The following is a 19,368-nucleotide window of genomic DNA, read 5'->3' on the forward strand; positions in this document are numbered from 1 at the left end:
TTGAGACAATGCTTTAACAAATCATCGCTTAATAATCTTATTAACGTGATCTTGAAAAATATCTACAAAGGCACTCAAAGAATGAAGAAAATCTTATAAAATCAAATTTGTTAACAAGATTTATTCAATTTGGAGTGAATCATACAAAAAGATAGGAAATAGCTGTAATTTTAATTGCCTACCATAATTACTATAGTCATATTTCAAAATAGCATAAATTTTGAAAATATATGCTTAATGATTGGTCAAAATTGGCTACAAATGATTAAAAAGATTTCATTTATCACAAGTACATAATTTCATACATATTATAGTAATATGAATAATATTGAGGCCTAACTAATTTTGGGCCTATATCCATTGTTTTAGTGGCTTAGGGGTATCTTGGTAATCTTGGGTTAATTATCTTTAAATATAAAAATGAGATATCAAATACAAGTGATTTTTTTCCGAACAATTTAAAATTTTAAGGCGATACGATCAAGAAAACTTAAAAAAGAAAGAAGAAATGCATAAAAAGAAAAAATAAACTTTGATTGTATAAGAGAATTCAACCTTCAAGTTTAAACTTCTATAATATACACTTACAATCATTATTGCAACATTAAAAAGAAATCTAAATGTGATCATTTTACGTTTCGTTATAATAGTTTGAAGATCTAACTCAAACATGATTAAAAAGTAATACAATAGCTGTTATTATAAGTTTTATCATAACAAACTTAATTTCAAGTCAATATTTATTTAAAAAAATTATTACAATTATGAAATATTGAATGATAAAGCTAGCCTAAACATCGTCGTCATATAATTATTAATAAAAATAAAAAGAAAAAGAAAAAGAAAATTAAAATGTTTAGAGGTAGTAGGGAAGGAGCACGTGAATGGCACGTTTCATAATATGATGCCACGGTTTTAAATCAAACGGTGAAATTCTGTCTTCGTTCAGTTCGGAACGGAAGAAAAAGGCAAAACATAAACAATAAAGTTTTCAGTTGAGCCTCTGATATGGCAAACTTACCTCAGTCTTTCTCAATCGGCGTTGGCGGTTTCGGTAGCGGCGGAGCGGCAGCATCCTCTTCCTCTTCAGTCGGAGCTCCGGCGGATAAGGATCGCAAAATGCAATCCGCTGAACAGCTTGTGCTTGATCTCAGCAATCCTGATCTTCGAGAAAACGCTCTTCTAGAACTTTCCAAGGTTTATCTTTTTTCCTCTCTTAAAAGTTTTGCATTCATGTTTTCGTTGTACTGACATATCGCGTGATTATATCGACTCCGTGGCATGATTTTTGTGTAATTCAATTCTGGAACACCGTAAAATTCTATATAACTTAAGAGCTTAGGATTTTTTTTGACGTCCGAGGGTTAAAGTTTGAGAATTGTCGGAGAATGGAGATACTAGATTTTGATGACTAATGGATGCTTGTCGCTTCACTGAGTTGAATTGTAAAAAGGAAAAAAACAAGAGCAACTGGAATTTTTGGATTCACCGAAAATTGGGATGGAAGAGATTGTTGATGACTGCCAAATTTACCTATTAGATGCTTGTTGAGAATAGTAGGAGAAAGCAAATGGTAGGTTTTGATGAGTACACACGGTGGCGGAGCGAGGAGTTTATATACGGAGAAAAAAAATACTAGTTGGGATTTGAATATGTAACCTAAAGCAACTTTTGAAACCCCTTTTACCACTACACTAGAATTTTATTTATAACCAAAATAAATTATTTTTACCCTATTTGCACGTTATAATTTTTCGACGAAGGGATTCAGTTGAACTCCTTTCTCTCTTACTAGCTCCACCCCTGATTATATATGCTTGTTGCCTCATAAAGTTGAATTTTAAAACGCTGGAATTGGTATTTAAGTTTTTTGGCTTCAGGAAATCTGGGATGGGAAATGATGTCGCTGACTGCCAAATGTACCTATTAGATGCCTGTTAAGAATAGTAGCTGAAGGAGGAATATTGTAGGTTTTGGTAACTAATAGACGCTTGCAGCTTCAGAGAATTGAATTCTAAAATGAGCTTGGATTCGGGAAATTTGGGATAGGGACTGATGTCGCTGACTGTCAATTCTACCTATTAGATGCCTGTTAAGGATAGTAGCTGAAGGATGAATATTGTAGGTTTTAGTACCTAATAGATGCTTGTCGCTTCAGAGAATTGAATTCAATTATGAGGCATTGATCTTCTGGATTCCGGAAATTTGAGATAGTAACTGATGTCTACAACTGCCAAATGTACTTATTAGATGCTTGTTGAGAATATTAGTAGAACAAAAATAGTAGGTTTTGATAACTTTTAGATACTGGTCGAATTGTAAAAAGTGAGCAATTTGGATTCGGAAAATTTCGGATGCCAAATGACCCAGCGACTGCCAAATGTACCTTAAGGCATTTTGTTGTGTGCAAGCTGTTAGATTTTTTGTTAACTTAGATATGTTTCTTTCACAGCTCAAATAGCATCTACATGGCTGCTAGCTTCAGTAGCTCAATTTGACAGTTGTCAGGCTACCAAATTTGGGGTCATGAGTATTGTTGGATTTTCCAATTGATAGATTTCTTAATTTTTTTTTGTTAGTAGGGGTTAGCAGATAATCTATCCCACTTTGTATATTCTTCTCTTCGATTCAGATGATAGTCATTGCACACTTTCTCTAAAAGTAGTTTCTGTTTTGGTAGTTTAAGATTCCAGATCAGGTGAGTGCTAATTAGGCTATTATAGTCATTTCACAGCTATCTAACGAGTTTAACTCGGTGAATGTTGATTCAAGTAGATGGAACTCACTCATTCATAAGGAATAACGACCGTTACAATTCTGAATGATGGATATGATGGAAGGGGGGTTTGTTGAACTTCAGAAAGACCTTGCGCAACTTTGGTAAAAGTCCTGGATTAGCTCTCTTTCTCCCGGCTAGGTCGAGCCTTACGACTTTCGCTTCTTCCTTTTTTTCTGGAAAGAACCAACAAGATCCCATACGTCCTTGCTTTGTTTTCCTGAAAAGAGGAGATTGCTGCCACAATTTTTACAGAGGAAGTGACCTTGTCCAACTTTTCAGAAAGCAGTCACCTCACTCAATCCCTTTACCTTTAGTAGAGAAGCATTCAATTGTTTCCATCCTGCAAAAGATAATGGTGCTCGGAAAAAGACTCCAATTATCTCCTTATGTTTTTCTTTAGTGTATCAATATTATTTTTAAGTATAGTAATATTAGAAGATAGATACCAAATTGAAGAACAACTAAGAACTGTAGGTAGAAGTTGCACCATCCAAAGAAAAAAGGAAGGAAATTCTAATCGTGTTAACATAGTCCAAAAACAGAATTACCTATTGCATGCTATATTTCCTGCACTGGTTTGAGCAATTCCTTTAGTTATATTTACAGTTAAGTAGCTGGTGCTATTAGTTAGCAATATAGACATCCATTTTATAATCACAATGGTTCAAAAATAATCTGCATCAGTATCTATCTGTCTAACAATGTAGAAGATTTAATTCTGGAGAAAAGGAAACCAATCAATACTGATAGCTTCAAAATTAGAAAGTTGAAAATTTGCTACCGCTGTATAGTAAATAAACTTGGAATTACCATCTTACTCCTACTATCACTCTTTTACTGGAATAGTTACTGCAGATGTGCTTACAAAGACAATATTCTTTCTACCTTTGCTAGCGACTGCAGATGTGCTTACAAAGGCAATGTTTTTTCTACATTTCCTGCTGGCTGTGTGAACTGTCAAATACTATGAGAAATTTTGCCGAATTGGTGGTTCTATGTGATGAATCCTGGCAAACAGCATTAGTTCCTGGCTTTCAATCCAGTTTTCTACCTTAGGCTGCACAACTGATTTAGTGGATTAGTGGTTGTATTCTACTTTATCAAGCCACCGTAATGGGATTTTTGAACTCAGTATTCTCCTCAGGCTATTTAGTGGATTAGCGGTTATATTCTACTTTATCAATCTGCCCTAATGGGATTTTTTAACTCAGTCTTCTCCTCAGGCTGCATAACTCTTTTGATGGATGGGGAGAATTATAAATTCTTCTTTTGGAGCAATGGTTGAATAGTTGGTCTCTGCCTCAATACTCTACTTTGTTGCTCAATCCTCTTCAGAAATGTGCTCATATTTGTATATATGTGGGACACCATATAATTTGGCATTTCGGGTTGGGTACCAATTTGTTGTTCTACTGGTAGTATTGAGATTTGCCTAAAAAGATTTGTTATTTTTCTTTTCCTTTTCCAGAAGAGGGAACTGTTCCAGGATTTGGCCCCCTTGTTGTGGAACTCATTTGGTACTATCGCTGCACTGCTACAGGTATTCCGAGAATTGTTTCATCATATTTCTAGAGTTGATATCATTTCTCAGATGCACGTGCATGCTAAATGTACCATTCCGTACTGTAATTCCAGCTTTCTTCTCTGTTTGTGCATATTTCTTCAGTGATTACAAATGCTTCACACTGTGCACTATTAAAAGCGAGGACTGAAGGAAACTTCTGAATGGCTTTTTACAGCAAAGCTATCAATAAAACATCTTAGTGACCTTTGATTGGGGTTTAGTGAGGAATTCAAATTGTTAAAATTTAAAATATCTTGTAAAATCCTAGGCGCTTAGTTTTAAAAAAAAGTGCGTGTGTGTGTGTGTGGGGGGGGGGGGGGATGGTGGTCTTGTAGAGTCTTAGGATGTTTGTGAAATTTTCTGGCTGGGGAGGCAGTGGGAGCTAGTCCTCCATCGGCCCATGGGTTTCTTCCCCCATTATATTTGGACTCAGCTCATAGCAATTTCTGAAACTAGACAATGTATGACATTTTCTTTGTATATGTTGGGTTGGCTTATTATTGGTAGGAACAGATATAAATGAAAATGATTGTGGGCTAAAAAATTGGGAATGAATATACAGGGAGATTTAAAAGTAGAATCCTAACGTGCTTTTCCTTGTTTGTTGTGGAGGTAGATGGTGAAGAGGGAACCGAAACACCACTAGGAGGATAACCCCCCCCCCCCCCCACCCACCCACCCCACCACCCAAAAAAAAAAAAAAAAAAAAAGAAGGAAAAACCGCAGCACTAGGAGGAGAGACTATTCTGTCTTGTGCTGGGATATCATTCAAATTTACTCTCCATTTAACTGTTTTTGTACCTATGTCCAACTTAGAGGGTAAACAGGAACTACTATGTGTAGGTGTTCATATGCTTTATCAGAGCCCACATTATTGGTTCAGTTAAATTAGCTCTTTTACCATGGCGAGAAACCAGATTTGTATTCTCTGTCCAACCATTTAATTATTCTTTGTTGAACTTCTGTTGTGGAATTTTTCAGTACAACTATTTGATTCTTATTTCTTAAACTTCTATTGTGGAAGTCTCTAGATTTTTCTATATGTTTTTTAAATGTTATTTTGCATGTTTGCAGGAGATAGTTTCCATCTACCCTGTTTTGTCACCACCAAACCTGACTCCTGCTCAATCCAATAGAGTTTGTAATGCACTAGCACTTCTTCAGGTATAGAAACTTCTTTTCCTTGTGGATTTTTTTTTCTTGATACTGTTTCTATTATTCATTCTTGTTGGTGATCTTTAAAGTAATGAGTTATTGTCATTATATGATTTCTTAATAATGATTAAATCTTCAGCAATACAACAACAACAACAAACTCAGTGTAATCCCACACGTGGGGTCTGGGGAGGGTAGTGTGTACGCAGACCTTACCTCTACCTCATGGAGGTAGAAAGATTGTTTCCGATAGACCCTCGGCTAAAGAAACACTAAACAAGAAGCGACCAACAGTAATAACACAAAAAAAAACAAAGACACTATGTGTAACAAAAATCTAAAAATAAGAAATAGAATAATACGACTAACAATACTGGTAAGAATGACACAATATGGTATAACAAAGGTCAAGGAACACAAAATGTAAGAATAATACTAATACTACTGGTACGATTAGGAGAAACTCTCAGCTACCTGTCAACCTACAATTCTAATTTTCGACCTCCACACCTTCCTATCGAGGATCATGTCCTCGGTAAGCTGAAGTAATGACATGTCCTGCCTAATCACCTCTCCCCAATACTTCTTTGGCCTACCTCTACCCTTACTCAGACCCGCCATGGTCAACCTCTCACACCTCCTAATTGGGGCATCGATGTCTCTCTTCATCACGTGCCCGAACCATCTCAACCTCGATTCCCGCAATTTGCCTTCTGTGAGAAATATGACATGGGAAAATTATATTATTAAATGTACCCTAACTATAATACAAGTCCTATTTATAACAATACACGATACCTACACTACTCCTATTCCATATGGGACTATGCTTATTTACATAACAACTAAGTACTAACTAACTAACATTCCCCCTCAAGCTGGTGCATACAAATCATATGTACCGAGCTTGTTACATATATAACTAATACGAGAATCGGTGAGGGACTTGGCGAAAATATTTGCAAGCTAATCATTCGAGTTCACAAACTTTGTAACAATATCTTCTGAGAGTATCTTTTCTCCGACGAAGTGACAGTCAATCTCAATGTGTTTAATTCTCTCATGGAACACCGGATTTGATGCAATATAAAAGGCAGCTTGATTATCGCACACAAGTTCCACCTGGCTGATTTCACCAAATTTCAATTCCTTGAGCAATTGTTTGATCCAAACTAGCTCACATGTTGCCATAGCCATTGCTCGATATTCTACTTCTGCACTAGACCGAGTAATTACATTTTGTTTCTTGCTCTTCCAAGACACCAAATTGCCTCCAACTAAAACATAATAATCAGACATAGAACGTATATTAGAAGGTGATCTTTCCCAATCAACATCTGAATATCCAACGATCTGCTCATGGCCTCGATCACCAAATAATAACCCTTTACCTGGAGCCGATTTTATATGCCGAAAAATGCGGACAACTACATCCCAATGACTATCACATGAAGAATCCATAAATTGACTTACAACACTCACAGGAAAGGAAATGCCAGGCCTGGTCACTGTGAGATAATTTAATTTACCAACTATCTGCCTATATTTTGCAAGATCGCTAAGCGGCTCCCCCTGTCCTGGTAGAAGTTTAGAATTCGGATCCATCGGAGTGTCAACAGGTCTACAGCCTGTCATTCCTCTTGTCTCCTCAAGAATATCTAAGGCATACTTCCGTTGTGAGATCACAATACATGAGCTAGACTGAGCGACCTCAATACCTAAAAAATACTTTAATCTGCCTAGATCCTTAGTCTGAAAGTGTTGAAAGAGATGTTGCTTCAATTTAGTAATACCATCCTAATCATTGCCGGTAATAACAATTTCATCAACATAGACCACTAGATAAATACAGAGACTTGAAGCAGAATGCTGATAAAACACAGAGTGATCAGCTTCACTTCGAGTTATGCCAAACTCTTGGATAACTGTGCTGAACTTACCAAACCAGGCTCGAGGAGACTGCTTTAGACCATAAAGTGACTGGCGCATGCGACATACAAGGCCACGAGACTCCCCCTGAGCAACAAAACCAGGTGGTTGCTCCATATAAATTTCATCCTCAAGGTCACGTGAAGAAAAGCACTCCTAATGTCCAACTCATAGAGAGGCCAATGGCGAACAACAACCATGGATAGAAAAAGGTGGACTAATGCTATTTTAGGCCCTTCTTATTTGACTTTGACTCTGCTGGAACTGGCTGGCGGATGGAAAGAGGCCCTTCCTTGCTTTCAAGGTTTCGGCATTCAAAGTCAAACGATTCTTTGTTTAAGTTTAATAATAAAGTAAAGAAAGCATTTGAACTCATTATAGTGCGCATCGGCTAGAGGCGGCAGACATTAGGCCGTTCACGGGGACCGAGTCCTTTTATTCAGACGCTCAGTTTGACGGGAGAGAAAATATCACTGTAATCAAGCCCAAATATTTAAGTATATCCTTTGGCAACAAGACGGGCCTTAAGTCGATCAACCTGGCTATCCGGATCAACTTTGACTGCATAAAGCCAACGACAACCATTAGCAGATTTACCTGAAGGAAGAGGAACAAGCTCCCAAGTACCATTCGTATGTAAAGCAGACATCTCGTCAATCATAGCCTGTCGCCAGCCTGGATGAGACAATGCTTCACCTGTACACTTAGAAATGGAAACAGAGGACAAAAAAAATATAAAAGCATAATGGGATGATGACAACCGATGATAACTTAAACCGACATAATGGGGATTAGGATTAAGAGTGGTCCACATACCTTTCCGAAGTGCAATCAGCGTACTAGGAAGAGACAAGTCCGCAGTAGGAGCAGGGTCAGGTGCAGGACATGAATAAGCTGGGCCTGATGCTAGGCACAAACGACGATGATAAGTCAAGAGTGGTGTTCTTGTGGCTGGGGATCTAGGAGGAGCAACACGAGATTCTTCAACAGTTGGTTTGGGTAAGACTTCTATGGCTGAAGGTGGATGAGGAGCTATAGTAGACTCCTCAAAGGTCTGTATAGGTAAGATCTCAGATATCTCAATTCAGAAGAGGTAAAGAAAGGTTTAGACTCAAAAAATGTGATGTCAGCTGACATAAGGTACCTACGAAGACCAGGTGAATAACAACGATATCCGTTCTGAACACGAGAATAACCAAGGAAGACACACTTGAGAGCACGAGGAGCTAACTTATCTTCCCCGGGGGCTAAGTTATGAACGAAACATGTGCTCCCAAAAACACGACGGGGAAGAGAGTATAAGGGTGACTAAGGAAACAATCATGAATATGGAACCTAATTCTGGATGGGAGATGAAGGCAACCGATTAATCGAATAACAAGCTGTGAGAACTGCATCGCCCCAAAAATGCAACTGAACATGAGATTCAATGAGAAGTGTGTGAGCAGTCTCAATGACATGCCTATTCTTTCTCTCTGCAATCCCATTTTGCCGAGGGGTATAAGGATATGATGTCTAATGAATAATTCCTTGAGAAGTCATAAACTGCTGAAACTGAGAGGATAAATATTTTAAGGAATTATCACTACGAAAAGTCCGAATAGAAACACCAAATTGCTTTTTGATTTCAGCACAAAAATTCTGGAATATAGAAAACAACTCAAAACGATCTTTCATTAAGAAAAGCTAAGTACATCTTGAATACTCATCAATGAAAATAACAAATAACGAAATCCCAAGGTTGAACTGACTCTACTAGGACCCCATATATCAGAATGAACTAAAGAGAAAACAGACTCTGCATGACTCTCAACACTACGCGGAAAAGAGGCTCGAGTATGTTTCCCAAGCTGACACGACTTACAATCTAATGTAGACAAACTAGACAAACTAGGCACCATCTTCTGAAGCTTGGATAAGCTCGGATGTCCTAAATGTTTGTGAATTAGGCCTGGAGGATATGTGACTAGACATGCTTTGGAGGGACTGAGTGAGTTAAGGTAGTAAAGGCCTTCTGATTTACGCCCTTTGCCAATCGTTTGTCCCGTATTGCGGTCCTGCATAATAAAAGAATCATCAATAAAATATATATACCACAATGGAGGGCACGAGTCAAACGACTAACATATGCAAGACTAAAAGGGCGACCGGTGACATAAAGAACAAAATATAGAGTGATAGAAGATAGAGGATTGGCTTGTCCAATTCCTTTTGCTTTAGTTTGAAATGCATTGGCTAAAGTAACAGTGGGAAGAGATTGTGAATACACAATATTCGGCAAATGTGATTTATTACCAGAGATATGATCAGAAGCGCCTGAGTCCATGACCCATGGTCCAAGAGTAGTAGACTGGAATACAAGCAAAAGAATTACTAATGACAGAAGTATCAGTCTAAGCAATTGAGGCTACTTGTGGAGATGTCTGCTTTCTTGCTCGATATTGAAGAAACTTATTATATTCTTCTTCAGATAAAGAAAATCCCTGGTTACCCGTAGTCTCGGTCTGAGCAACATAAGCATTTTTGGGTGGTCGACTATGTAAGGAATAATACACTTCATGAGTGTGTCCAAGTTTATGACAATAAAAATACTTGGGTCTAGATCTTCCAAAACGACCTCCTCCTCGTCTATTCTCCATAGTTTGAGATGCCCGATTTTCCACTGTTTGAGATGCGAAAACAGAGTAATCAAGTGTCTGTGATGAGATCATTGGGTGACTTGGTGCTGCAGCAAGGCAAAGTAATTGAGAGAATAATTTATCAACTATAGGGACAGCCGGACTAGCCAAAATATGGTCACGTATTGAATCAAGGTCATTAGGGAGTCCAGTGAGTGTAAGAACTAGAAACATCTTCTGTCGTTGCTCTTGTTGCTTTTCAATACTAGCAGAAACTGGCATCAACTTCTCAAATTCTTCCATGACTGCCTGTACTTGTCCCAAGTAAGTAAACATATTCAATTCCTGTTTCTTCAAGCTTGTCATTTGCGATATTACATCATAGAAACATGATGTCATTAGTGTATAAAGTACGAGCCTTTTCCCAAACTAAATAACATGGATGGAATGGACGGAACAAGGGCATCAACTTGGAATCAATAGATCGCCACACGATACTACATAACTGAGCATTGACCTTCTCCCAAAGTGCTTTGGCCTTTTCATCACCGTCGCTAGCCCTTTTTGTTAAATGATCTTGAACACCTTGACCTTTACACCACAACTCGACAGACGAAGCCCAATCTAAGTAGTTTGAACTTCCCATTAAAGGTTCTGAGATAATCATAATACCGGAACTTCCATTTTTAGACCCAAATACACCAACTCCCAAAGACATTGTTGGATTGAAAAGAGGTCTAGCAAATTAGCACCAAATAAAACAAAGAATCAACTGTAGTTGCCGAAAAATTGCCGGAAAAAATATTGTAACTGCCAGAAAACTACTGTAGTTGCCGGAAATTTTTCAAAGTTATCGGAATCAAAAAAGAAAATTACGGGTAGGCTCGGAATTATAAAGAAGGGTTTTGAAAAAATGGCCGGAAAGGAATCAATGCGCCGGCACGTGGAGCAGATCTCGTTGGAAAAAATTGTCTCCGGCCGGCGCATGGCGGCGCGTGAGTCGTCGGCTGCCGGAGGTGTTTACTGGTGTTTGGTCGCCGGGGGTTGGGGGACCTTGTAGTAGTGTTGGTTTTTGCACAACACTGATGGAAATTGGTTTTGACGGAAAAAAAACCCTAAAAGGTCGCCAGAATTGAAGCACGACAACGGTTTCGGCTGGGTTTTCCCGGATGTTTTATCACTGCCGCTCTGATACCATGTGAAAAATATGACACGGAAAAATTATATTGTTAAATGTACCCTAACTATAATACAAGTACCCCTATTTATAACAATACACAATACCTACACTACTCCTATTCCATGTAGGACTATGCTTATTTACATAACTAACTATCACCTTCCACAGGGGTCATTCTCACCTTGTCCCTAATAACTTCATTCCTAATTTATCTTTCCTGGTATGCCCACACATCCATCTCAACATCCTCATTTCGGCTACTCTCATCTTCTGGACAAGGGATTTCCTATGTTGCTCGGACTCTTTGAAAATATCAATAGGTACGTGTCGGATCCTCCAAAAGTAGTGCAATTTTGGAGGATCCAACACAAGTGCGGCGGCATTTTGGAGAGTCCGCGCAACATTGGGGATTTCTTGACTGGTCAACACTCAGCACCATACAACATAGTCGGTCTAACTACCGTTCTGTAGAACTTGCCTTTAAGTCTTGGTGGCACATTCTTATCACACAAAACACCAGATGCGAGCCTCCATTTCATCCACCTCGCTCCAATACGATGTGTAACATCTTAGTCAATATCGCCGTTACCTTGGATAATAGACCCAAGGTACTTGAAACTACCTCTCTTGAGAATGACTTGTGTATCAAACTTCACATCCACTTCTGCCCCATGCGTCCCCTATTGAACTTGCACTGCAAGTATTCTGTTTTCATCTTACTCAACTTGAAATCTTTTAGTCTCCAGGGTATGTCTCCAAAACTCCAACCTAGTGTTAACCCCACAGCGCGTCTGATCAATCAACACTATATCATCTGCAAATAACATACATCATGGCACCTCCCCTTGGATTTGTCGCGTCAACACATCCATCGCCAGAGCAAATAAAAATGGACTAAGAGCCGATCCCTGATGTAACCCCATCAACACTAGGAAGTATTCCGAGTCTCCTCCCACTGTCATCACCCGAGTTTTAGCACCATCGTACATATCTCTAATCACCCTAGTGTATGCTACTGAGATGCCACTAACCTCCAAATATCTCCATAGGACCTATCTCGGGACTTTGTCGTAGGCTTTCTCTAGGTCAATGAACACCATATGCAAGTCTTTCTTCCTCTCCCTATACTGCTCCACCAGTCGACTCTGAATGGCTTCTGTGGTTGACCTTCCCGGCATGAATCCAAACTGGTTCTCAGAAATAGACACACTTCTCCTTGCCCTCCTCTCCATCACCTATTCCCAAACTTTCATAGTGTGACTCAACATCTTATACCCCTATAGTTGTTGCAATTCCGGACATCCCCTTTATTCTTATACACCGGGACCATCAAGCTCCATCTCCATTCATCGGGCATCTTCTGCGTCCTAAAAATGACATTAAACATCCAGTAAGCCACTCCAAGCCTGCACGGCCTGCATCCTTCCAAAATTCTACCGGAATCTTGTCCGGCCCAGTCGTTTTACTCCTACTCGTCTTCTGCATCACCCACTCAACCTCCTACACCTTAAAGCCCCTACAAAAACCATAATCTCGTTGGCTTTCTGAGTTCTCCAACTCACTAAGTACGATGAACCTGTCACCATCCTCGAAATATGTCTGCCACCTAAGCCTAATAGACGCCTCATCCACCGATATTTTACCATCCTCGTCTTTAATGTACCTCAATTGATCCAGGTCCCGCGCCTTCCTCTCTCTAACCTTAGCTAACCTGTACATTCTCTTGTCACCACCTTTACTCCCCAGCTCCTCATACAGGCGCACAAACGCTACATTCTTAGTCGTCATGATGGCTAATTTTGCCTCTTTCTTAGCCTTCTTATAGCACTCCCTATTGGTCCTCCTCTCCTCCTCGACTGTGTTCTCCACTAGCTTCAGATATGCTACTTTCTTGATTTTTCTTGGACTTCTTTATTCCACCACTGGTCCCCTTTGTGGCATCCCGCATTTCCATTCGTGACCCCTAACACCTCTCGTAGTAGCTTCCCTGATACAATTCGCTATCATGGACCATATATTACTTGCGTTCCCACTACTCCTCCAGGCCCCCATAGCTACCAACTTCTCCCCCATCTCATGAGCTTTGTCTTTAGTCAAGGCTCCCCACTTGATCTTGGGTTGACCATATGTCGCTCTTTTCTTCCTCTTTCTCTTAATCTCCAGGTCTATGACTAAGAGCCTATGTTGTGTCGAAATACGCTCACTCGGGATAAACTTGCAATCAGTGCACAAGCCTCTATCGTCCTTCCTGTAGAGAAGGTAATCAATCGGAGTCTTGGCCACCGTACTCAAAAAACTGATCAAGTGGTCTCCCTCTTCTGAAAACACGTGTTAGCTATCACCAAATCAAAAGCTTTAGCGACATCCAACAACGAAATTCCTGCCTCGTTTCTACCTCCAAAGCCGAACCCGCCCTGCACATCGTCATAGCCCTTAGTAGTCTCCCCAATATGGCTATTAAAATCACCTCCTATGAAAAGCTTTTCGGTAAGGGCGACACCTCGAACCACCTCGTCTAAAGTTTCCCAGGAGTGACTCTTGACCTCCTCGTCCAAGTCCGCTTGGGGCGCGTATGCAGTAATCACGTTTAAAGTGAACCCACCAACCACTAGCTTAATAGTCATCAGCCTATCGTTTACTCTCCTAACATCTACCACTAGCTCCCAAAGATCCCTGTTAACTAAAATACCTACTCTATTCTTGCCCCTAGAAACTCCTGAGTATCACAATTTAAACTCAAACTCGTTAACTTCCCGTGCTCTAGTACCTACCCATTTAGTCTCTTAGACACACGCTATATTAATCTTCCTTTTCTGGAAAATCTTCCCTAACTCTAAAGACCTAATGTCCCTATATTCCAGGACTCAATCCTCAGCCTAGCGGTTCCCTTACCACCCTTGCCCCCGCCCCCTGCCCCATCCAAGGACATGACCTCACTCTACCATACCTCGCCCCAGCCACAATAATCTAAGGGATACTAAGCTAGTACTACTACAGCACGCAACAAGGTAACTATTGCACCTTAAGGCACCGGTAGAAAGAAACTACAGAAAAGAGTAAACGCAAAGACAAAGAACGATACAGAATAGATCAAACTATATAAAGAGAAAGAGTGATACAAATTAAAATCAAAATATATAATGACAAAAGGATACAGAATAACTCAAAATATATAAAGACAAAGAAAGATAGAACCTGGAACGTATTTGAGGATTTCTAGCCGCTGCCTCCGCCCACACTGAACTTTGTTTCAGTGGGGCCTGCTACTGAAGCCTGCTGTAACACCTCCTGGAGTCGAGGTGTTGCTGTAGAACCAGATCCTAGCGTCGCACACACCTTCACTATCCCTGCCGGAGCTGTCCTTTACCGCCGGTGAACCTACAGAAGAGAACGAAAAAGAGGGAAAAAGGGGGGGGGGGGGACAGGGGGATAGGATTCGGATGGTCTATGATAGGTAGGGAAAGATTCGAAGAAGAAAGGAAAAGAAAATAAAGAAAGGAGAAGAAGAAGATGTAGGGGCGAAGAGAGAGAGAGGGGGGAGGAGAGACGGAGCAGAAGGGGAGAAGAAGAGAGGAGGAGAGGAGAAGAAGATGAGAAAGAGAAATGGAGATGTTTACCTGTATGTCCGGCATGGTCTTGCCGGAGAGTTGCCGGAGAACGAGAAGTACCCAAAGAGCGAACGAAGGAGACGAGAGATTAATGAGAGAGAGAGAGAGAGAGAAAGCCAAAATAGTGAAGTCAAATATCAAGCTATAAACTGGTCCAAAGACCATCAATGTCAGCTTGGATAAATCTTCAGCAGTAGGGTATAGAAAATTGTATAGGTTTGGGATTGTGGTTTATGTATCAAGAAAGGTGAAGGAGGGGTTATGCACCAGACTTGAAGGTGTTCAAATTTCATTTTATTGACATCCTATAAATATTAGTAGTTGGCAATACCTGTTAATAGTGAAGTAGTTTTAAGTTTTTATTATCAAAGAAAAAGATTCGAGTTCTATTATTACATGGAGCAAATTGCATGTCAAAGATCAGGTTCTAATAATAGTGTAACTGGTTTTTCAGGATAATCTAATTCACAGTGCCTCCATTATTTAGGTTTTTTGCAAGTCAAATCTTCTACTGTTTTCTAATGAAATTGCCTTCAATTGCTTTGTATCTTTGCAGTGTGTAGCCTCTCACCCTGACACCAGAATGTTGTTCCTCAATGGTAAAGATTCTGTTTCTTCTTTTCTTTTTTCTTTTAAATTTTCTTAGCTGTTTCTCAATTGCAATCAGCTTGGCCTTTTTGATATACAAAAAAAAAAGGCTTTTCTGGCTGCTCTTTTAGGTGGAATGTCATTGGAGAGAAGATGACAATATCCATAAACATCCTCTTGTATATGGATATATGATTTGCTTGATACAGATCATTAACCTATTCAGTTGATATAATTCCTTGACAGCATTGTTATTGCCTTGTTTCTTATGTTTGTTCAAGTGCAGGAATGCTAGAAATTGTTTTATGTTGATTTGTAAATTGTTACTTCTGTTGATTTGCAGTTGTTCATGAATGCAAAGTGTTTCCCTTAACAATGCCACAGACACAATTCTTAAAACCCCTCATAGTTACATCTCTTATACCACAGGCACTTGCTTCGTGCTTTTCACTTAATAAAATTCTTATTTACTTGTCAAACACAGACACAATCAAAGAATAAAACCCAAATAATATCAAATTAGTATCACTTGGCATTCACTTGATAAGTCTTTAGAGAACTGGAATTTGATTTTCACATGAAAACACTATACTTGGATGTATGTTATCCATTACTCAGGAAAAAAGATTATACATTTTTCTTGGAATTCACAGCTGTCAAGCTATAGAGACTGTCCTTCCTCGGCAGTCGCTGATGTCCATAAAGAGGAGGAAAATTACATGTTTGTGGCCTTAGGTTCATTGAAGCACTGGCTAGTGCAACACAAGCCTGTCCTAGATATACTATCCTGGCCCCCATATTATTCATGTAAAATGCTTTGTAACCTTCAAAAACTAATACATATTGTAAAAAAGAACCAAATAGATGGAGTTTATAATTGTGATGTGTTTCCGAGATCTGGATCGACCTCAGTTTGATGATAATCGTAATTGTGATCCATCTTAGTTGTGATCTTTTGTTGCTTTCCTTGATAAATCCTTCTGACTGTTTCCTACTTTGCAGCGCATATTCCGTTGTATTTGTACCCTTTTCTTAATACAACAAGCAAGTCAAGACCTTTTGAATATCTGAGGCTTACTAGCTTAGGTGTCATTGGTGCCCTGGTGAAGGTAATAAGTCTGCTGAATTTCATGCATCTTTTTCTCTTTCAGTGTTAGTGTTATTAAGGTTTTGTTCATGATCATATCTACTGGGAATGACAGTCTATGAGAAGGAAACCATGATTAGTTATAATTTCAGGAGCTCAAGATGCTGTTTATGGAATCTTTCCCTAGCCTTAATCCTTTATTGTTCTAAAGTTCAGGGTACTCTGTTTCTTTTGATTTTTTCTGTGCAGGTAGATGACACTGAAGTTATCAGCTTTCTCCTATCGACAGAGATAATTCCCCTGTGCTTGCGTACGATGGAGATGGGGAGTGAACTGTCAAAAACAGTGAGTGCTTCCTCAATGACAGTTTCCGACCATATCCTCACTTGTTGATCAGATTTTCATTCATCTAATTTGTGCATGCTGACAGGTTGCAACTTTCATTGTGCAAAAAATCCTTCTTGATGATGTGGGTCTGGATTACATCTGTGCCACAGCTGAGAGGTTTTTTGCAGTAGCCCGAGTTTTAGGGAATATGGTTGGTGCACTCGCTGAACAGCCTTCATCAAGGCTGCTGAAACACATAATTAGGTGCTACCTTCGTTTGTCAGATAATGTTAGGTTAGTTTTCTGTATATCACCATCCCAGTTTTCCTTGCAGCTTGCTTATGTGTAATATATCACAGCCCTCTCGTGTCTTCCCTTTTTTATGGGCTAAAACTGATATGCACTGGTTATGGCAGGGCATGTGATGCACTGAGAAATTGTCTTCCGGATATGCTTAGAGATACCACCTTCAGCAGCTGTCTTCGTGTACGTAATGCTTGCAATCTAAGTAGCTTCCCACCCCACACCCCCACACCCAACCTGCTTCTCCCATAAAACATGAAGCATTCTTTTTCTTTGTATCGTTGATTGAGTTTGCCCATTGTGCTTGTCAGGAGGATCCAACAACGAGGAGGTGGCTACAACAGTTGATCCATAATGTTAGTGTGCCTCGGGTTTCTTTACAGGCTGGAGGTTTTGATCATATGCTGGTGAACTCATTGAGTTCTCACAATTAGGACTTAATTGAGACTTCCTTGGATCTTTCACTGAGTCCCACATTGGTGGCTTGGTTGGAGTATTTAAGGTGTATAATAGGAATGCCTATCTTTACGCGTATTGCCATAGCGTATTTTGTGAATTTTGGAGATTGGCAACTTTATTATTTGCTACAAATAGGAGACCAACAATGTTATTAGACAATCTAGCAAACTTTATTTATGCAGATATGGATTTTATCCTCCTTGATGAGATATAAAGGTGAGAGAGCTCAGTGCATTTACTGAGTAGACTTCCCTGATTAAATTAATGAATTCCTTTCATTTAGCTCTAAGGGTGTGTTTTGAAAAATATTTTTCAATTTTCTCATGTTTGGTTGGCTTAAATATTTTGAAAAATATTTTCCTCATGCACTCATTTTTGGAGGAAAGTGTTTTCCCGAACAAACATTTTCTAAAACTCTTTTTCAACCTTTTCACTCTATTCTCCATGCCCACCAACTCCCACCACCCCATCCCTTGCACACACCTACCCACCCCCACCCCACCAACCCTGCCCTTGCCCCTACCCCCACCCTACCCTCATCCTAAATATAAATATTATTTAGAGTATTTTCTTTTGATGTTGTCAATAGGGTACTTTTTTCATCTCAACAAAATGAGTACTTTCTTTTCATGATGTAAAAAACGTATTTTCTTTCGTTTCAATAAAATGGGTACTTTCTTTTCATGTTGCTGGAAAAATATTTTCTTTCATTTCAACAAAATGCATACTTTCTTTTCATGTTGTAGAAAGTGTATTTTTGTTTTGTTTTAATAAGAAAAGAGTATTTTCTTTTTAGTTATGGAGCTCACATTTCAACGTTATTCATGTTTGAAAAAGTAAAGCACAGTTTCTTTGGGTTTGTGTGAATTTTTAAAAGAATAATTAAATTCTTGAAGAAAATAAAGTCCAAAAAAGGTTGAGTATTTGGGGGAGAGGGGGAGAGGAGCACATGAAACATGCGGATTTCGGGGAAGAGGGGTTAGGAGAGTAGCATAGAAAATTATTTTTTTAAAAATATTTTTTACTCTCTAACCAAACACTAGAAAATATTTTCTGAAATTTTATTTTACTCACCAACCAAATATGAGAAAATTAGTGATAAAATCACTCATTTTCTAGAAAAATATTTTCTAAGGAAAAAGTTTTCGTTCACTCCAAACACAACCTAAAAGAAATATTCTATGGGTATCACTTTTAATATTAAGTTGAGGGGTCACTCATAGAAGTTTAATTTCTTGCATTTTTTCTTGAGCCGAATATCTATCAGACGCAACTTTTCTACCTTATAAACGTAGAGGTAAGGTTGCATATACACTAACCTCCTCAGACTTTAATTGTGGAATTTCATTGGATATGTTGTTGCTGTTAAGCTTAGCAACAAAAGGTGGGGAATGTCATAGTGCATAGTATAAAAACATGCCAATTCCATTCCTTACCTCAAAGATTTTCAATATAGACCAGATGTTTTTACTTACACTCGAGACTCGAATTATGTTTGTATTGCTATGTGGGGCATTTGCATCTATACCCGTTTTTTGTATCACATTTTAACTTGTGCTCGCTTTGCAAAAAAAATTGCAAGCGCACCCGCTTTTTCACATAACTTCAACATACGAGGCTGAAGTAGCAAAGGCAATTACATAAAACTTCAGCATTCTAGTAGCCGGCCCTGAAGTTCAGCTCTAGAGCTGAAGTTTTTGTGTTGTAACTGGAAACTTCAGCTCTAGAGCTGAAGTTTTATTTTATAAGTTTTTGTTTAGTAACCCGAAAA

The 19,368-nt window shown here is 39.0% G+C and overlaps 1 protein-coding gene across 1 annotated transcript; it reads left to right on the forward strand.

Moving 5' to 3' along the window:
- Window positions 1–948: 948 nt before the first annotated feature.
- On the forward strand, window positions 949–17,858 carry LOC104214504 (uncharacterized). Its single transcript, XM_009764181.2, has 9 exons — window positions 949–1,197; window positions 4,248–4,319; window positions 5,418–5,507; window positions 15,390–15,432; window positions 16,424–16,530; window positions 16,758–16,853; window positions 16,939–17,129; window positions 17,252–17,321; window positions 17,450–17,858. The coding sequence occupies exons 1-9, from the start codon at window positions 1,009–1,011 to the stop codon at window positions 17,570–17,572; spliced, it is 981 nt and encodes a 326-aa protein (XP_009762483.1). The 5' UTR covers window positions 949–1,008; the 3' UTR covers window positions 17,573–17,858.
- Window positions 17,859–19,368: the final 1,510 nt, after the last annotated feature.

This window comes from Nicotiana sylvestris, chromosome 8 (genome assembly GCF_000393655.2).
Source record: "Nicotiana sylvestris chromosome 8, ASM39365v2, whole genome shotgun sequence".
NCBI lineage: Eukaryota > Viridiplantae > Streptophyta > Magnoliopsida > Solanales > Solanaceae > Nicotiana > Nicotiana sylvestris.

Excerpts from the sequence above, each read along its gene's own strand:
- LOC104214504 (XM_009764181.2), top strand. The coding sequence starts at position 1,009 with ATGGCAAACTTACCTCAGTCTTTCTCAATCGGCGTTGGCGGTTTCGGT. Across the intron at positions 1,198-4,247 it reads CTCTTCTAGAACTTTCCAAG|AAGAGGGAACTGTTCCAGGA; the intron begins GTTTATCTTTTT and ends TTCCTTTTCCAG. Across the intron at positions 17,322-17,449 it reads CCTTCAGCAGCTGTCTTCGT|GAGGATCCAACAACGAGGAG; the intron begins GTACGTAATGCT and ends TGTGCTTGTCAG.